The following is an 18,125-nucleotide window of genomic DNA, read 5'->3' as shown; positions in this document are numbered from 1 at the left end:
CAGGAGAGTCAGATGCAAGGGTAATGTTATTTCAACATGGCCCTGAGTTAGAACACGTCACCAGACAGTAAAATAGTGAGTTTACAGGGAATGTAGTGTACTACAAAGCTTACAGTGATGACTTTATTTTATAGATAGTTTTGGATGATGAGGAGATTGCAAGGGCAACAAATATGCAGGGATTTAATGCATTAAATTGTTTGCTTTGAGGAATGTGACACCCCACCACTGGCCCAGTAATCAAGGAGCCTCATTACTCACCACTATCACCAGTGAAGGAAGTACATTGGGAAGATGACTAGTAAACACACAGTAAAGTGCAACTACCCTTAAGAGCATACACAAACCACAGTCAGGCTGGGGCTGGTTTCGCCTTCTTTCTCCAGATCCCCAATAAGACTCCACACAGGCCCAGCTATACAGTTGAGATCTCAGCTGAGTGGCCAAGCGAAGATGTCTAGCACCCTCTCTGTCCAACCAGTGCTTTGTGTCGCTGCCCAAGCAACTGACATACACACTCTTTGAGATTTGATTTATACACATACACACAAATACCTGGGAAAGGCAGGTACAGATTTACTAGCTATAAAACCTTTTGCCCAGACTATAAGGTAGTTATCACTGCCACCATCCAACTCTTTATCAGCTACTTTAAGGCCCTTAATAAAGGGTGTCCAATCTTACTGTGTAATGTTACTATTAATCCAAATGGTAGTTTGACCAAGTGCAAGGCTATTAGGAGTGGCACCAAGTAATATGCATGTACTCTCAGAACTTAAATATATCTCACAAATATCAGCCACAATGAAAGGTTTAAATATATTTAATAAATAAAAGAACAAGCAAGTACTCAGTAAATCATCACAGTTACATCAGAGTTCAAAATCACAGGAAATAATGAAAACAAGACTGCAGGACAGTCTCAAATAAATAAAGAAAACATCTAAGCTATACTTCATTACTTTCCTGTCTGAGTCTAAGAAATTATTGTATCTTAGTTAACTTACAGAGCAACAAGAAGGCAGATGTGGTGAGTGGATGTTCTTGTCAGGTCAAAGACAAAATACAAAATGCCCAGTCTCTCTCAGAGACTTCTTAAATTAATATTTCAAATATTACTCCTGGGATAGCTTGCAGCATGACATCACTTCTTGTCATCTAACTATCCCAGGTGAAAACCTCCACTGCAGCTGGTAGCATTTAGCATCCACCTGTGAAAATACACAGACTTCAGATATTTTGGGAAATGGTGGAAGTCGTAAAATAATTTACATTCCTCTACAGTTAAAAACAATACAAAAAACTTCTACTTCTATATATTACATCTCCTGTTGCACTGAAACTGAAAGATAACACCTATTTTATGGCCCAAACCTAAGTAACTCAACCTCAACCATTCTTCTGAAGTTTTGCAAGTTAATCTCCTGTGTTTCAGTCTCCCCTGTTAAAATACATACATCTAAACATACATCTAAACAGTTACAATAGTGCATCATACCTCTCAACTGTACAGATTTTTTCCTAATATATTTGGTCCTTTTTTAAATAAAATTGTGGTTTTCTGGCAAATTAGTGGTATATCACTAAAGACCAAAGTTAGAAAATAATGACATACATTTGAGTTTCAGATTTTATATCTTTCAGAAAATTCATGCTAATGTAAAACCTATTGTTCTGTCAACGTTCTAATTTTGTAAGAGCAATATTTAAAAAATGCACATATTTTGGGCCTTTGTCCCACTTTTATTTATGGCTTTGTCCAGATTTGTTGCTGTAAGAGGTTGAGAGGTATGTCATGCATATACATTCCTGCTCAGTACTTTACAAAATATCTCTTCAACACCCATGTCTGTACAACATGACATACAGTTCTAATACATCTGTAACATAAGCATCCTACGTGAGCATGTTGACATTCACAAATGACACACAACCACCTACAAAATTCCAGACAGCTGTGCTGGTAGTATCTCCCTTTTGTTTCACTTCTGTATAACTCAAGTTAATATTCACAAATGAAATAGAATTATTTACAAAACTCCATCCAGCTGGGCTGGCAGTATTTTCCTTTGTCACAGGGAAAAAAGAATACCAACATGAAGAAATGGTTTTATGATATAGTAGCATCCAATTTCCTCCAAAGGGTAGCTAAAATATTTTTGTTGACAATAGATTCCACTTTCTAAACAGTTTAAATGCATGTGACTCTGCAAAGCAGGCTGATTTGACTGCAGTGACCTGTCATTTTCTTACTGGAAAATTGATGGTCATTTCTGACTGGTAAATAACTTGGGTACACCTAATGTACATTTACAGGACTTCTAGCTTAGTGAAGTAAGGTTGGTATTGTTGGGGGGGGCATGACGGTCCAGACTTCCACTCATTGGTATGGAAGTCTACAGTTATTTTAAGTCCTCAATAAGATGCAGAGAATGTGTGAATCATCCAACAGGACTGATCAGTGCTGTGTAACCTCATATCTGTTGTATGGTGTGGGGGAAAAAAAACATGTGGAACTTTATGAGCCCAGGACCTTCAAGAGGTATGGAGCTGTCAACAAGCTAAGGAGGTTACTAAAGCTTAAGAAAAAAAAAAACAGAATGAATGCTGAAGACCATATATAGTTCTTACACAAAGTCTAAAGGCAGGGTCACCGAGAACGTTTTGTATACATTTTCCCTAGCCATTTTAGTTTTGTGTGTGTCTTGAAAACCATTAAGAAAAAGTGTTTAATTAGTTTGAGTGCTGTGATCGATACAATGTTACTGCAGAAAGAACAACATAATCTACTAATAAAACCATAGGTTAAAAGCAACAGGATAGTACATTGCTACTTTGTTGTTATAAAGTGCATAATTTAATGGGCATAACATATATGAAATAAGTGTTACAACACGTCAGAGAAAACATAAGAATGCAGTTCTATTCCATTATAGGTTCATAGGTTCATAGGTGTTTACTAGGCTAACAACCACAAAGTCCTTTTTAAGCCTAGCCATGCAACCCAAATCTCTAACAAGTTCTGATACCCTTGATAAGTGTAAGCATGGGCCTGGTAGTTGAACCATTTACAGGTTACCTGTGCCCAAACCAGGGATAAATTTCCAGTTTCCCATCCAGTTATCCAAGTTGCACTTGAATTGGGTTAGGAAGGAACTCTGCTTCACATGGATGGGGAGCCTGTAGACAGGGTAGTCACTGGGATACATACCTGTCTCTCCAGCAGTTCCTATTTATATCACATGTAAGGTTTATGTCTCTAGAATGGGTAATTCTGGTGCTGTTTGTTTTGTGGATATGCAAGAGGTCCATAAGAGTGGGGTCTGGCATTGCCCTGCATACCAGGTGCAGATCTCCCCTCAAAAGCCTGTAGCAGCCAGAATACAGGGATAGGGCCTTGAGGCAGTCTGCATGGGACATTTTACTTATGACCTGTATTCTTTTAGTGAGGAACATCTGTGGACGTTCCAATTGTTGGATATGCCTGTTTAGGTACATACCAAAGTGGGCATTGTACTCAATAACAGGTCTGGTGAATGCCAAATACAGGTAAACTCCTTGGCTTGTGGACTTAGATATCTTTGTTTATAAGTCATGCAACATAGAATGATTTCCTCACCACTGTAGACATGTGATGGTCAAAGGGTCGATTAATATCTATGTGTATGCTTAGAACAAGGTGATATAAAAAAGGAGCACAGACTATGCACTTTATCTTTTCCAATGTATACATGAATACAGAGAAAAAAGATTGCAAAAGAAGGAATACATCCCTAAGTAACATGGCTGATGTCCTTATTACAGATCACCATGGTTCTCCTTCAGCCTGAGAAAGCTTATGCCAGGGTGTAGAACCAGAGACTTCAGGTGGTAGTCAAACTTTTAATTCAACAGGAGCAATGCTGACTCTTGGCCATGGGGCAGTGGCTGAACTCTTTGTCCTTGTACAAATTCACAGGGGTCATGTAATTTTGCAAGCAGAGTATTCATCTATGTTATGGACCTTTACAAGGCATATGAGAGTGTACACGGGAATATTAAGTGGCTGGAACAGAATGGGTTTTCCTGTTGCTACTACTTTATGTCAATCAGTCCCTGATTGTGCAGATTGACAGTGTTGGACAAATTCTCAATAATAAACTAAATATATTTAAGGTGAGTAAAAGACTCTGACAAAGCTGTATTGTGTCACAGTAGCATGTTTTCTTGTACTTGTGTTTATGGTCATCACACTGTTGTATTTGTTCTGTTGTGATATTATGAACCAAAAGTTCTGCAGAAACAAATAAAAACATCACATGGCATTCCAAATGTTATTCATAAGACAGCAGCTTAATTTCAGTATAAATATTTACTAATTTGAATTTTCAAATATAGCACTTACCTCAGGAATACAGAGTTCTGTTTCCATGGACACATTGGATTTCAACTTTTGTGCCTGTGGACAGAAGCAATACAGGAGCTTGTATCAGAACAATTCAGTAGAAATGTAAAACACTCTGTGTAATTTTGTCAATGTAACACCATGAATGCACTCCAGTTCAACACTATGTAATGTAGTATTAAAACTTAAACAAATATACAAAGCAAATACATCGAGTATAGCATCAACGTGTATTCATGTGATAATGTGGGACAAAAGAGTGCAGTCCTATGTAATAGCAGTAAATAACAATAAATAATTACCCTACTTGTTAAATGGATAGGCCCAGAGTCCCTTTCAGGGACAACCTGGCAGGAATGTCTGGTTAAGTGACTTGCACAAGGTCACCCAGTACACAGATAAGGGTGGAGGGAAGCAAACCCCATACCACGGACAAGACACTATATGGTAAACCCAGAGCCAGCAAACATGTGACCTCAATAAATCTTTTAGTCAGCAGATTATGGATGTATACATGTGCATGTGCATGTTATGCGTGTATGCATCTATGTGTGTGTGTGTGTGTGTGTGTGTGTGTGTGTGTGTGTGTGTGTGTGTGTATAAATGCATGTATGTATGTGCATATGTGCATGTATGTATGCATTTATGCATGTATGTATGTGTGTGCATATGTATGCATGTATGTATGTGTGTATATGCATGTATGTGTCTGTATACATATGTATGTATGTATGTGGCTCTATATTATAAACTCGAAAGCTTAAAAGAGCGAACGCTCTTTTACTGAGCTGCAAACATTGAAACCAATAATAGCAAAAACACAGAACAGCAATTTTTTTCCAAGAGAAAAAAATATTTGCTCCACAAAAAAACAACAACAAAAAAAAACTACAAACACAAAATAAAGTGGGGGGGCTGCACCCCACACCCCCTCTACTTAAATATACCAACTCTGAGATCGCACCACAGTGGAGGAAATGGCAAAGTCCTGAAAACGGCCCAGCGATTTTTAACCTGGGAAAAAAATTACTTTTCCGTGTCTTTGCTATTTAGTGGTTTCACTGTTTACAGCTCGATAAAAGACCGTTCGCTCTTTTAAGCTTTCGAGCTTGTGATATAGACCCTATGTATGCATGTATATATACATTTATTTATTTGATGACAGAATAAGTGAACTCTTTTCAGTTGTGACCTGAGACAAAAGCACAACAAAACAATCTGTACACATACTTGTATTAAGTTGTGTAGACATAGGCAAATAGGTAACACAATACAATGAAACAATCCAGAATCAGTGCAGATAATAGCAGACTAGTTCAAACATAAAACTACATGAAAGTGATATAGCCTTAACATCAAGCTCTGTGTTTCAGAGGTACTGATACCACAAAACATTTTCAGGAATCCTAGAGCATTTGACAAGCAAGCTGTTTTTCTTTTAATTAAAAATGAATGTTTTCTGTATTTGGTCTCCATGCCAGTATGAACATTTGTATGATTTATTTAGAAAAGATAGAACATTAGGTGTTTGGGTTTTATAATTCCAGTTATCCAAATGTCACTGTAGTTATCTGATCAGAAAATCTGGACTTAGATTTGATCCCCCAACAAACTTTCAGTTAATGAAAGGTATGGTGACCTTGAAGTTAGTGCTCTCTGAGGGTGATAGCATGAATTTTGCTCTTCAGACTGTTGTTTTTTTGACCAGCTGTCAATAAGTATGCAATCGTCAGTATCCTGACACCCACATAACTTATTTGGTCATTAATTTATCAAGCGAAACTCAAGAGTTTTCTATTATGAGAATCAGGAAAAAAGAAGGCAAATAATGGGTTAACAATGGAAAGAGATCTGCTTGGCGTTAGTAGGTTTAGCTAGAGGAAGTTAAAAAATGAATGCATTCTGAAGCATGGAAAGTCCTTTTGTCTCCAGGCAAACAAAATATCTATTTGAAGGGATAGCTGTTATATTGGAAGACAATGCAACCATTTTAACCATTTTTAACAAAAATAGAAATAGCTTTGTTTTTCAAGCACTGTTTGCAGAAAGATCTGACGTTGATAGTCAAAATGGATTTTTACAGACTGCAGTTAATGCCATCCATGTAGCTAAACTGTGTTCTGGAGAAACTCTGTCCAGTGGGGCTGTTCTGACACCCCAATATGTAAGCAGTTTACCACACCTCTCTCCTAACCAAATATAACCCACCAAAAAGTTGCATTATCTTAGAGGTTACATTTAGTTTGAGGGAAATTCTCAGTTTGTAGTTGATTTAGTCAATATTCAGTAATGTGTGTTTCGCTACTTTGCCTATAAGTCATTTCTGTGCTCTAAAGAAGAAACACATTTGTGGAATGCACTTCTAATGTATTTCACTTGTTCTTTATAAGAAGTATAGCTTCTAGAAATAAAATATATCTGCATTAGATTTTCCATGGCAGGGCAGTAATAACCTTGAATGTTTTGTGTAAAGTTTATTTCTTATACTTAACTATAGAAAACTAAACATGGTTCATTTTATTAAAGCTCAAAAGAGTGAATACAATTTAAGTAGGGACAATAAACCAAATGGGAATGTGTGAGGGGCCCAAAGCCTTATTTTCCTTAAAGTAATATAAATAATTGTGACATAGGCACATCTTCATATAAGTTAAAGAAGATTTTGCAAATTACTCATTAGGCTTTAAAACATTTTGATTAGTCAGGCAGCAGCCCAACCAACTTCCATAGACCCAGAACTGTGTAAAAAAGTGAGAGTTAATTGATTAAGCTTTATTGTGTCTTAGCTATATACAGTATAGGAGCAAACATAATGGACTAAGTTATAATATTAAAAAGTATAAATGTAGCAGATAGCAAATTTTGGCATGCAGAAACATGGTGTCTAGAAAAAGCTGTGTCAAAAGGTATTTTAATTGCAGAATGCAGTAGATTTATCTTGCAGAAAATAAACTTATAGCGAGGAAGTAGTGAGGAGGTGTTAACATATAACGGACCAGAATGAGCATTTTGACAGCACTGATGTTATTTACCTGTTTGCTAACATCAAGAAGGATGTGGCAAACTGTATTAGTAGGTGATCCAGTTTATTTTGGGAGATTATTAACTAATAATCACTTAAAAGTTAAGCGTACATGTTCATGCATGTTGCACATTTGTTGTTACTCTGGAAATGGGGGGGGTGAGACCTTGAAACATGGAATTAAATTGTTAGACAATACTGCATATAACAGCTATCAACATTTGCATTATTGCATTAATTAAGAATAAAACAACACCTAGAATTAGCATTACTTAGGGTGCTCTTTGTTGCAATTCTATGATATGAGCTTAGGATTGGGATACTGCACTGAGGTAGACGCAGTGGTATTAGGAAGGACTATAAAAGTACAATAAGTTGGCAGAGAGACGCAAGTAAAAATATTTAGAGATAAGCAAGGCCATCAGGCAGAGGAAGAACACATCAAGCATGACCACTGCTTCTTCAAGCACTAGCATGCTGTCAAATGGCCGTGAAACAGCCTCAGCCAAAGACATTGTTTAGTACCAGAAGCCACAATCTATTTCACTTGTATTGCAAAAAGTGTACGTTGTGCCAAGCCCATATTTTAAGTGCTACAAACCAAATCAACAGCAGTGCCAAAAATGCTGTTTGATTTAAAAGACAAAAGTTTAAAAACTATCAGTGCAGTAACCTAAAAGATGAACTCCCTGGAAGAAACATTGATGCTACTATTAATGATGGTGATGCCAGGAAAAATATAGAAAAGGTGAACAAAGATTAAAGAATAAAAAATAAAGCAGGTGATAGAATACATGGCCATCATTTGATCAGAAATCTTTCGTTAAACTAGTGCATTTACACATAACAAAGCAATTTTTTACCTAAACCTTTGGGGCACTATGACCTGGAAGAACAATTAGATTATCAAAGAGATTGTTTGTTTGTTTGTCTTTCGGCTTTTTCCCGGTAAGGACTTGCCACAGCGGAACTCCGGTCCGCTAATGATTGGCAGTAGATTTTTTTTTTTTTTTTTTTTTTTTTTTTTTTACAAAACGCCGAGGTGCCAGCTCGACACCCAACCTTCAATGAAGGCACGCCCATTTATGCACGCATGTCTTTCAAATGCTACCCAACCATGGGGAGGACATGCAGACTCCACACAGAAGGCACTCCCAAGCCAAGCCGAGAATCGAACGGGACAACCTCTTGCTGTGAGGTAACAACGTTACCACCGTACCACCATGGCAGATTATCAAAGAGTACAGTACAGTTTAAAATAAATCCATTCAGAAAAGGAAATTAAGATTGTAAATTAGCGCATATCATCTGAGACTATAAAAATGATGGTTTTATGAAAAGGTTTAGGTTATATAATCTGCCAAACATGGCTAGGGGGCTTATTATGAAGCCAGCAATATTCTGCAAGCTAATGGGATAACTAACATTCCTGGAAGAAAAAGCCTTATAGAAGTCGCGGGAAAACATATCTGTTTAACTGTACATTTATTTATTAAGGTATGTACTTATTTTTTATTTGTTAGAAAGGGATGACTTGAGATTATATGCTATTTTCAGAGAAGGCCTGGTGGAAAAGCTCTAAGACTGCAGAGCTGATATATAATGACTGGATAGATAACAAACAGGTATGTATAGCAGGTCAGGCATACAAGCATAATCAGAAAAATAGACTATTTTAGACCCACATGCACAGACATGGACATGATCCCATCACTTCATCAAGACCTGATACTATGAGATCAGTTTAGCAATCATGGTACATATCATCACACTATTTGTTTGAAACCTGATAATATGAGATCAGTTTATTAGAGCAGATTCATATGAGTAATAACCTCAGCATGCTGAATGAAGATGTACTTGTTTCCTGTACAACCTTTAACTAATATAACCAATTTCAGTGTCACACAACCATGAGGTCAGGTAAAGTCATTCCTAATATACACTGATACCAGAGGCATAGAGGCATGAAGCCTTGTCTATAACTCAGACAACTTAGGATCAGCTGTTAAAGTTTATTTTTATTTATTTTATATTTGATAAGGAGTGCACTCACTCGAGGCACTCCTTAAAATGGAGAACATTGACATCTGTGCAGTGACTGTGACCTGGTTCAAGGCTCCAAGAGAGCACCCGTAAATTACCAGGCTATAATTCATGCCACACCTTTCGGCCACCTAACCAGGACTGAAACACTAAAGGCAGAGGAGTGTCCATAATCATTAAGGATATCCACACCTCCAGGCTAGTTGCTCAGCATAATGCATCCAAGATTATCCAAGTGCAACTAACTCTGGGCAAGGCCAAAATCCAAATTTTAGCTTGCTACAGATCCCCCACCATGCCCCAGGATTCCCACTCCTCATTTCTTGATACACTGGAAAATATTAGGGTACAACCCAACACCCTAATAATGGATGATTTCAACTACTCCACCATTAACTGGGAAAACTACTTGTACCAAATTCTTTTGCTCAACGTTTTCTGGAATTCATAAATTCCAATGCCTTGGATCAACTTATCCACACCCCCACCAGGGGCAGCAATATCCTAGACCTGGTCATTACCAACATGGGTGACCGGTGTTCCACACCAGAGGACAATTCCTCATTGGTCAGATCCAACCACAAGCTAATCACCCTAAATATCCACATCCTGCCCCGACCCCCTTTAGGGAAACCACCGTAAAAAATTTCTCCGAAGCCAACTTCACGCATCTTAAGACAGAAGTGGCAAACTTCACGACATCCATGCAGATGGACAATAGGGGAATGAGTGTTGAATCCTACACGAATGCACTCTATAAGCACTTACACGAGTGCATGGATCGTGATATCTCTAGCAGAACAAAGATGCTTTTCTCCAAAAATAGGAAGCCGATGTGGTGGTCCCCTGCCATAAGCAAACTCTACAACAGAAGAAACTGTTGCAAAAAAGAGTAAAATCCCAGGATTGGAGGAACTCCCTGGTCAGCCTCAGTAAGAAGTTGAGATCCCTCATAAAATCCTCCAAAGCTAGTTATGAAAACAAAATCGCTACTGATTCTAAAGACAACCATAAAGCATTCTATAGCTATGTCAAGAATCTCAATGGCAACACTCAGATCTGCTCTGAGTTACATGGCACTAAATATACAGAACCAACTGATATTGCCAGCATCCTGGCAGATAGGTTCAGTGCTAACTTTACCCCCCCCTCACCCCCTAAAGGGTCCATTTCTATACCGGATGAATGTAAAGTTCCTGTAATCATGGCTGTACAGGTAAAAAACACACTCTCCAAAGCCAAGAACACAGCATCCCTGGGACCGAGCAACATACCAGGCTGCGTTCTACATGAACTACAGAACTAACTGGCACCCCAACTAAGTACCATGTTCAATCATAGCCTCACCTCAGGCTTTGTGCACAGCGATGGTTATCCCACTCCACAAAGGAGCCACCATGGACCCAGGGAACTACCGCCCCATTAGCCTGAAGAGCCTGGTCTGCAAGGCCATGGAATGTATCATCATGGAACTTATAAAAAAGACACTGGTAATCTCCAATCTCAGGAGCCCACCCAGTTCAGGTTTGTAAAAGGCAGATCATGTCTCCTAAACCCGATAGACTTCTTTGAAGCAGTCACCAAAGCTGTAGATGAGGGTAAGGTGGTTCACACAGCCTATCTAGATCTCGCCAAGGCTTTCAACACCATCCTCCACTCTGGAATTATAGATAAGCTCACTAAACTAGGTATAAATCCCCATGTCACAGGATGGGTTGCCAACTGGCTCACTGATAGAACCCATACCGTGAAAGTAGCAGACTCAAAATCTTACTTCAGACCAGTAACAAGTGGAGTACCACAGGGTTCAGTCCTGGGTCCTCTCCTGTTTGGTATCTACTTCTCTGAAGTACAGGCTAACACAGAAGGTCTTTGGCTAACAAAGTTCACAGATGACTGCAAACTAGGAGCCATAATCGAAACTCCTAACGATGTTGACACCCTACAAAAGGGCCACACTGAAACAGATGCCTGGTGTCAAAGCCATGGCCTAAAGCTCAATGCCAAAAAGTGCATTGTCACCCCCTTTGGTAAAAACTCTGTACCCATGAACTACCACATAGGCGGTAGTCTACTTAACACCAAAAGTATGATAACAGACCTTGGAACACAGGTAGACAGCAGTCTCTCCTTTAATAATCACATTGCCACAGTAGTCAGGAAATCCTTCTACGTGGCACACCTCATCACAAAAGGTTTCTCATCCAGGAAAAAAGAGGTCATTGTTCCCCTCTACTCATCACTCATTAGACCCATTATAGAGTACAATGCCCCTCTTGGTATGTACCTCACAAGACATAAACAACAACTGGAAAGGCCACAGAAATACCTCACAAAGAGGATTACCGGCCTTAAACAGATGTCCTACGCAGATCGTCTCAAAAAACTCCAGCTTTACTCCATTGCATATCGCCTACTCAGAGGCGATCTCTGCCTAACATACAAAGCTATGTCAAACCCAGAGCTGTTGGACATGCTCCACTTAAAGAAATCCCAATCCCTCCGAGCTACATGCTCTAGAGACCTAAACCTTGTCACCACAATAAACAGAACATGCTGGAGGGATAGATTCCTGTCCCAGAGACTTCCCATACTCTGGAACAAACTACCTACCTATATCAAACAAAGCTCCTCATTAGCACTCTTCAAGAAAAATCTTGATGAGTGGATGGGAAATAAGAAATTCACCCCGGGGATCACATCTGTGGCTCTGCTTGACAGGGCCACAGGAAAATAATTTTCTTGGGTGGCGAAAGCCAGGGTACCGTTTTGGCTAGGTTTATATAAGCCCTAGGGCCAATAGCCTAGTACCTACCTATGAACCTAGAAACCAGGTTGGTCTGACTGGGCAAACAAGTGCCTCTTTTCATCAGAGACCCAGGGAGAAAAGCTCCACAAACATGTCAAAAATACAAATGTCAGAGATGTGTACAATTCATAGGGCATACAATAAAACAATAGAATATCATGGCATAGCATGATGAGAAATTACAGAAGTATACAATTTATAGAGTGTACAGCAGTAAATCAAAATATAATGCATCTGAATAAGAAAGCACACGAAAACTTTATACAGTTGTACATATTAATTTAAAAAATACAGTACATTATGGCAGGTTTTTATGAGTTTAATCTGTGAGTAGTGTCAGAGGAAGATTTATCTGATTGGTGGTAGTAAGGCTAGCCATGAAAGTGGGCAGTAAATGTCCAAGAAGGGATTGTGGGAGTCAGAGGCCAATTTAGGTTCAACCATCCTGAAATGAGAGGACTAACCTAGCCCTCTGCAACGCCAACACCTACTAGTCAGAAAGCTGTGCCATTTGCAGCATGTGGGACAGGAGTGTAAGAAGCCACATTTCCAAAGTAATGTTCCTGTGGCATGTATAAAAATGCCCACATGCGCGCACACACACGCACACACATACACACACACACACACACACACACACACACACACACACACACACACACACACACACTCACACACACACAGGAATTATGTGCTGTAACCTCAGTGAACACATATCTGCTGTTGGAGGACATACAAACACACGCACACACACACATACAAACACACACACACACACACACACTCACACTCACACAAACACACAGGAATTACAGGCTGTAACCTCAGAGAACACATGTCAGCTGTTGGAGGACACACGCACACACACACACACACACACACACACACACACACACACACACACACACACACACACACACACACACACTATAACCTCAGTGAACACACACAGACACACACACACACTAGCTTTAACCTCAGCGAACACTTGGCAGCTGTTGGAAGACACACACACACACACACACACACACACACACGCAAACCACACACACACACACACACACACACACACACACACACACACACACACACACACACACACACACACACACACACACACACACACACACACACACACACACACACACACACACACACACACACACACAGGAATTACAGGCTGTAACCTCAGCGAACACTTGGCAGCTGTTGGAAGACACACACACCACACACACACACACACACACACACCACACACACATGCAAACCACACACACACACAAATACACGACACACACACACACACACACTATAACCTCAGTGAACACACACAGACACACACACACACTAGCTTTAACCTCAGCGAACACTTGGCAGCTGTTGGAAGACACACACACACACACACACACACACACACACACACACACACACACACACACACACACACACACACACATACACACACACACACACACACACACACACACACACACACACACACACACACACACACACACACACACACACACACACACACACAGGAATTACAGGCTGTAACCTCAGCGAACACTTGGCAGCTGTTGGAAGACACACACACACACACACACACACACACACACACACACACACACGCACACACACACACACACACACACACACACACACACACACACACACACACACACACACACACACACACACACACACACACACACACACACAGGAATTACAGGCTGTGACTTCAGTGAACACACGTCAGCTGTTGGAGGATATACATACACACACACACACACACACACACACACACACACACACACACACTATAACCTCAGTGAACACGTCAGCTGTTGGAGGAGGGTTTAGAGTCATAAACCAAAAAAAGTCCTGATGGCTGACAACGATAATGTTCCATGACTGGTTGTCAGACCATGGGGCTAGTAATCGCTCAGCGAATAGTGGGAGTACTAACAGCCTGCAAGCACCAGGGTTTAAAAAAAAAACAGTTCATTACCTCTCAAGCACTTTTTAATAAAGCAAGTTTGTATAATCAGTTGTCTAAAGAGCTCCCAGTAAATACAATACCTACAGGTATGCATTAGTTACATTATCTATTTTCTAACGTCACATATTAAGCAGTTTTTCAGTAATGTTAACATGCTGGTTCTAAGTCCTATTTTATGTGTCAAGGACAGAAGCACTTATAACGTTTGCATTGTATTATGAATTATTTTACATAGCATTCCGTGGTGTCATTCCTGCTTATTATTGGATTCTTTATACACTCGTTTTCTTAGTTTTATGTTAACATGTTGGTCCAAATGAATTGCAAGTTACCAACACCTTGGTATTATGACACACAAGTTCATAAAAAGGGTGTGTGCATTTGTCCTTTTGTATCTTCTGATTAGCAAGATGACATGGTGACTTATTTATTTTTATATAGCCAAAACACAAAAGGCAACAAAGACTCTGGAAAATATGTCCAAACACTCAAATATGAAAAAAAGATGGATTTAAGCAACTAGCTACATTTTATTCCATGTTTAATGTTTTGGCATTCAGGAATTCTCTGGGACATCTTCAGAAGAAAGAAACAAAGGGCTGCAGCTTAAACTGTCTTTGCAGCAAGTCACTTGTCCTAATAATAAATTATACACATTTCTTAATAAAGAAATTACACAAAACCAGTAAAATAAACTTTGAAAAAGTTTAATAAAATTTTGAACAACTATAATGTCTTTCTCCCTTACTCAAAAACTATCACACCTGTGCGCAGGTCTATATTATAAGAATGAAATTTTACAACTTCGAACACCATATGAGTGATACCATATGAGCGAAGTTGTAAAGCATCGAAACCAAAATAAAAAATGTAAAAATAAAAGAAAAACCTACCTGATCACTCTGAGCAGAGGGGCAAGCCCCCCTGCAACCCCACTCCCTCTGTTACTTAAGTATACCAACTCTGAGATCACACTACGTTGAAGTAAGGGGAAGAATTCCCTATGGCGATCTCTGTTCACACTTGCGAGGTTTTAAATATTCGACCATTTGGTGTCACCCATACGGTGTTTAAATATTTAAAACTTTGTTCTTATAATATAGACCCCTAGTGTGCTATTATTCCATGCACACTTTCTTCATCCTACCCTAAGTCTAACTATCCACTTTTCTCCCTCACTCATAAAACTATCACACTACCTATCCATTACCTTATTCAGCTCTTTAGAAACACGTTACTCACTATCTCCATTATACCTCCTCACATCCCTCATTTTCTCATCCTCAACTCCTTTCTCTGTCACTTTTACCTTTCTCTTAGCTTTTTTTATAATTAAACAGAAAGTGATTATAGCATAACTTCTGCTTATTCACTTTTATTACTTACTGTAAAAGCAGCTTTGTAAGTAATGTTTTAACACTCTGCTGCCTAATGTAAGCCATGGGCCACATTATCACTCCACTATATATAGAACAATCATTCTGTTGCAACTGCAGATAAAACCTAGCCACTTATATCTAATGATTATTATCTATTGTACAACTATTGCAAATTAAGATACCCCTGTTATGTCTCTCACCGTTGTACAAAAAATGTTCATTATGTCTATCTTTTTATGTATTGTTACTATGTGGAGCTTTTCTCCCCGAGCCTCTGCTGAAAATGGGTTCTGCCCAGTTGGACTTTCCCGGTAAAGAAATGTAAAATAAATAATAACTTTCCATTTAAAGTAGCATAAAGCTAATGTTTCTAAACAGCATGAAAAATAACATACGAAGGTCACTTACATATTCCTAAAGTGGCACCTTAATGATTGTGGTCAAATGCCCTTTGGATTTGAGAACCACCTTCACTCTTTAAATTCTGGAATCACACAATGGTTATTCCCAATACTTAAATGAGCACTGTCTGCTACTGAAAATAAAAATGTTTTGCAGGAATTATGGCATGTGGTGCCCTTAAAGAATGCGCTACTTGTGTTTTTAAACTGGATTGCATAAAGATGTTCATAAATGTGTTGAATCAGTTTCTTACTAGTTTGCTCCACAGAAACATTCACATCTAGAACACCCTGCAATATTATTTACACCTCTGCTGTTGAAGGAGTAAAGCTTATTTTTTCTAATTGTCTTATTCACATCACACAAAGACAGTACCACACAAATGCTTCGCATTTCATCATACCCTTAAGATTATTCAAACCAAACATTGATGGGGTCTGGGAAACAACAGTCTTTGTTTTCTGACAGCCTTTTCAAGTTATGAGCTGTTTTGTTGACAAGCTAAAGTCCACTGCCTGCAGTCTAATATAAAGTTTTGTTTTCCATAGTTTTCTGGTTATTTTTCACAATGTTTTTTATACCTACACTGTCGGTGTGGTAACACATATTGCAAAATGGTGTTCATCTCCTGTTCTACCTTTATCGTAATCACCCTGCTGACCTCTAGCCTGTAGAACAGAAGTGGTCCCTGCATGCGTTTGCTCTATTACATTCTGCAACACATTGTCAAAAAATTCTTTACTGTACTCTGTGTCCATGAATACTTTCCTAAGTTCATCCTGTGAATGAATATATTAACTTAACCTGTGCCTTACATAATAAATCAGATCTTTTTCAATCTATACAGAAGTAATTTATTTTTCTGTACATATATATAAGAGGAGGGATCTAAGCATTACCACCCCTATAATACAGAACATATTTATTCACAAGGACAGTATGTAATTTATAACATACAAATCAATTTTGCTGAAGGCCCCACCTTCTCCACTTGGACATCTGATGGGTTCCTAAGTATTCTCATTTGAAATTGTTAATCTGCCAAAACAAGCTATAATGGAATTTTTGTAACATTTTTCTTGACCTGTTCTTGGTAATGGCTGCTGAATTGCAGATTTTTTTAAACTTTATTAACTCCATCTAGTATATTACATGCATGTGCAATGCTCATGTGACTATATCTCATCAGTATATTACAAGCATGTGCAATGCTCATGTGACTGTATCTCATCAGTATATTACAAGCATGTGCAAAGCTCATGTGACTGTATCTCATCAGTATATTACAAGCATGTGCAATGCTCATGTGACTATATCTCATCAGTATATTTCAAGCAGGTGCAATGTGCATGTGACTGTATCTCATCAGTATATTACAAGCATGTGCAATGCGCATGTGACTGTATCTCATCAGTATATTACAAGCATGTGCAATGCACATGTGACTGTATCTTATCAGTATATTACAAGCATGTGCAATGCACATGTGACTGTATCTCATCAGTATATTACAAGCATGTGCAATGCTCATGTGACTGTATCTCATCAGTATATTACATGCATGTGCAATGCTCATGTGACTGTATCTCATCAGCATATTACAAGCATGTGCAATGCTCATGTGACTGTATCTCATCAGCATATTACACGCATGTGCAATGCTCATGTGACTGTATCTCATGAGTATATTACAAGCATGTGCAATGCTCATGTGACTGTATCTCATCAGTATATTACAAGCATGTGCAATGCTCATGTGACTGTATCTCATCAGTATATTACATGCATGTGCAATGCGCATGTGACTGTATCTCATCAGTATATTACAAGCATGTGCAATGCTCATGTGACTGTATCTCATCAGTATATTACATGCATGTGCAATGCGCATGTGTCTGTATCACATCAGCAGTTGGTTGATTCATTACCTTGCTTATCTCTATTCCCCCTTCTTAGTTTTCCTTTGGGTTCACTCTCTCCTTCTTGCTGGTATAATTTTCACTTTATAGTATTCTATTATCTCTTTTCATCACTTTTTCATTTCCCCTCCCCTTCTTTCATCATTCTAGTGAGTATCTGCC

At 38.8% G+C, this 18,125-nt stretch overlaps 1 protein-coding gene across 1 annotated transcript in view; it reads right to left on the bottom strand.

Moving 5' to 3' along the window:
* GFRA1 (GDNF family receptor alpha 1) overlaps positions 1-18,125 on the bottom strand; it is a 1,444,022-nt gene that overhangs the window by 40,689 nt on the left and 1,385,208 nt on the right. Inside the window, exon 8 of the mRNA XM_044055824.1 lies at positions 4,385-4,438. Within this exon, the coding sequence (XP_043911759.1) occupies positions 4,385-4,438 (54 nt within the window). The remainder of the gene's footprint in view (positions 1-4,384; positions 4,439-18,125) is intronic.

Source organism: Protopterus annectens, chromosome 14.part0, assembly GCF_019279795.1.
Source record: "Protopterus annectens isolate FY-2018-M chromosome 14.part0, PAN1.0, whole genome shotgun sequence".
NCBI lineage: Eukaryota > Metazoa > Chordata > Ceratodontiformes > Protopteridae > Protopterus > Protopterus annectens.
The sequence above is the reverse complement of the archived record's forward strand: the minus strand, read 5'-3'. Positions and strand labels throughout refer to the sequence as shown.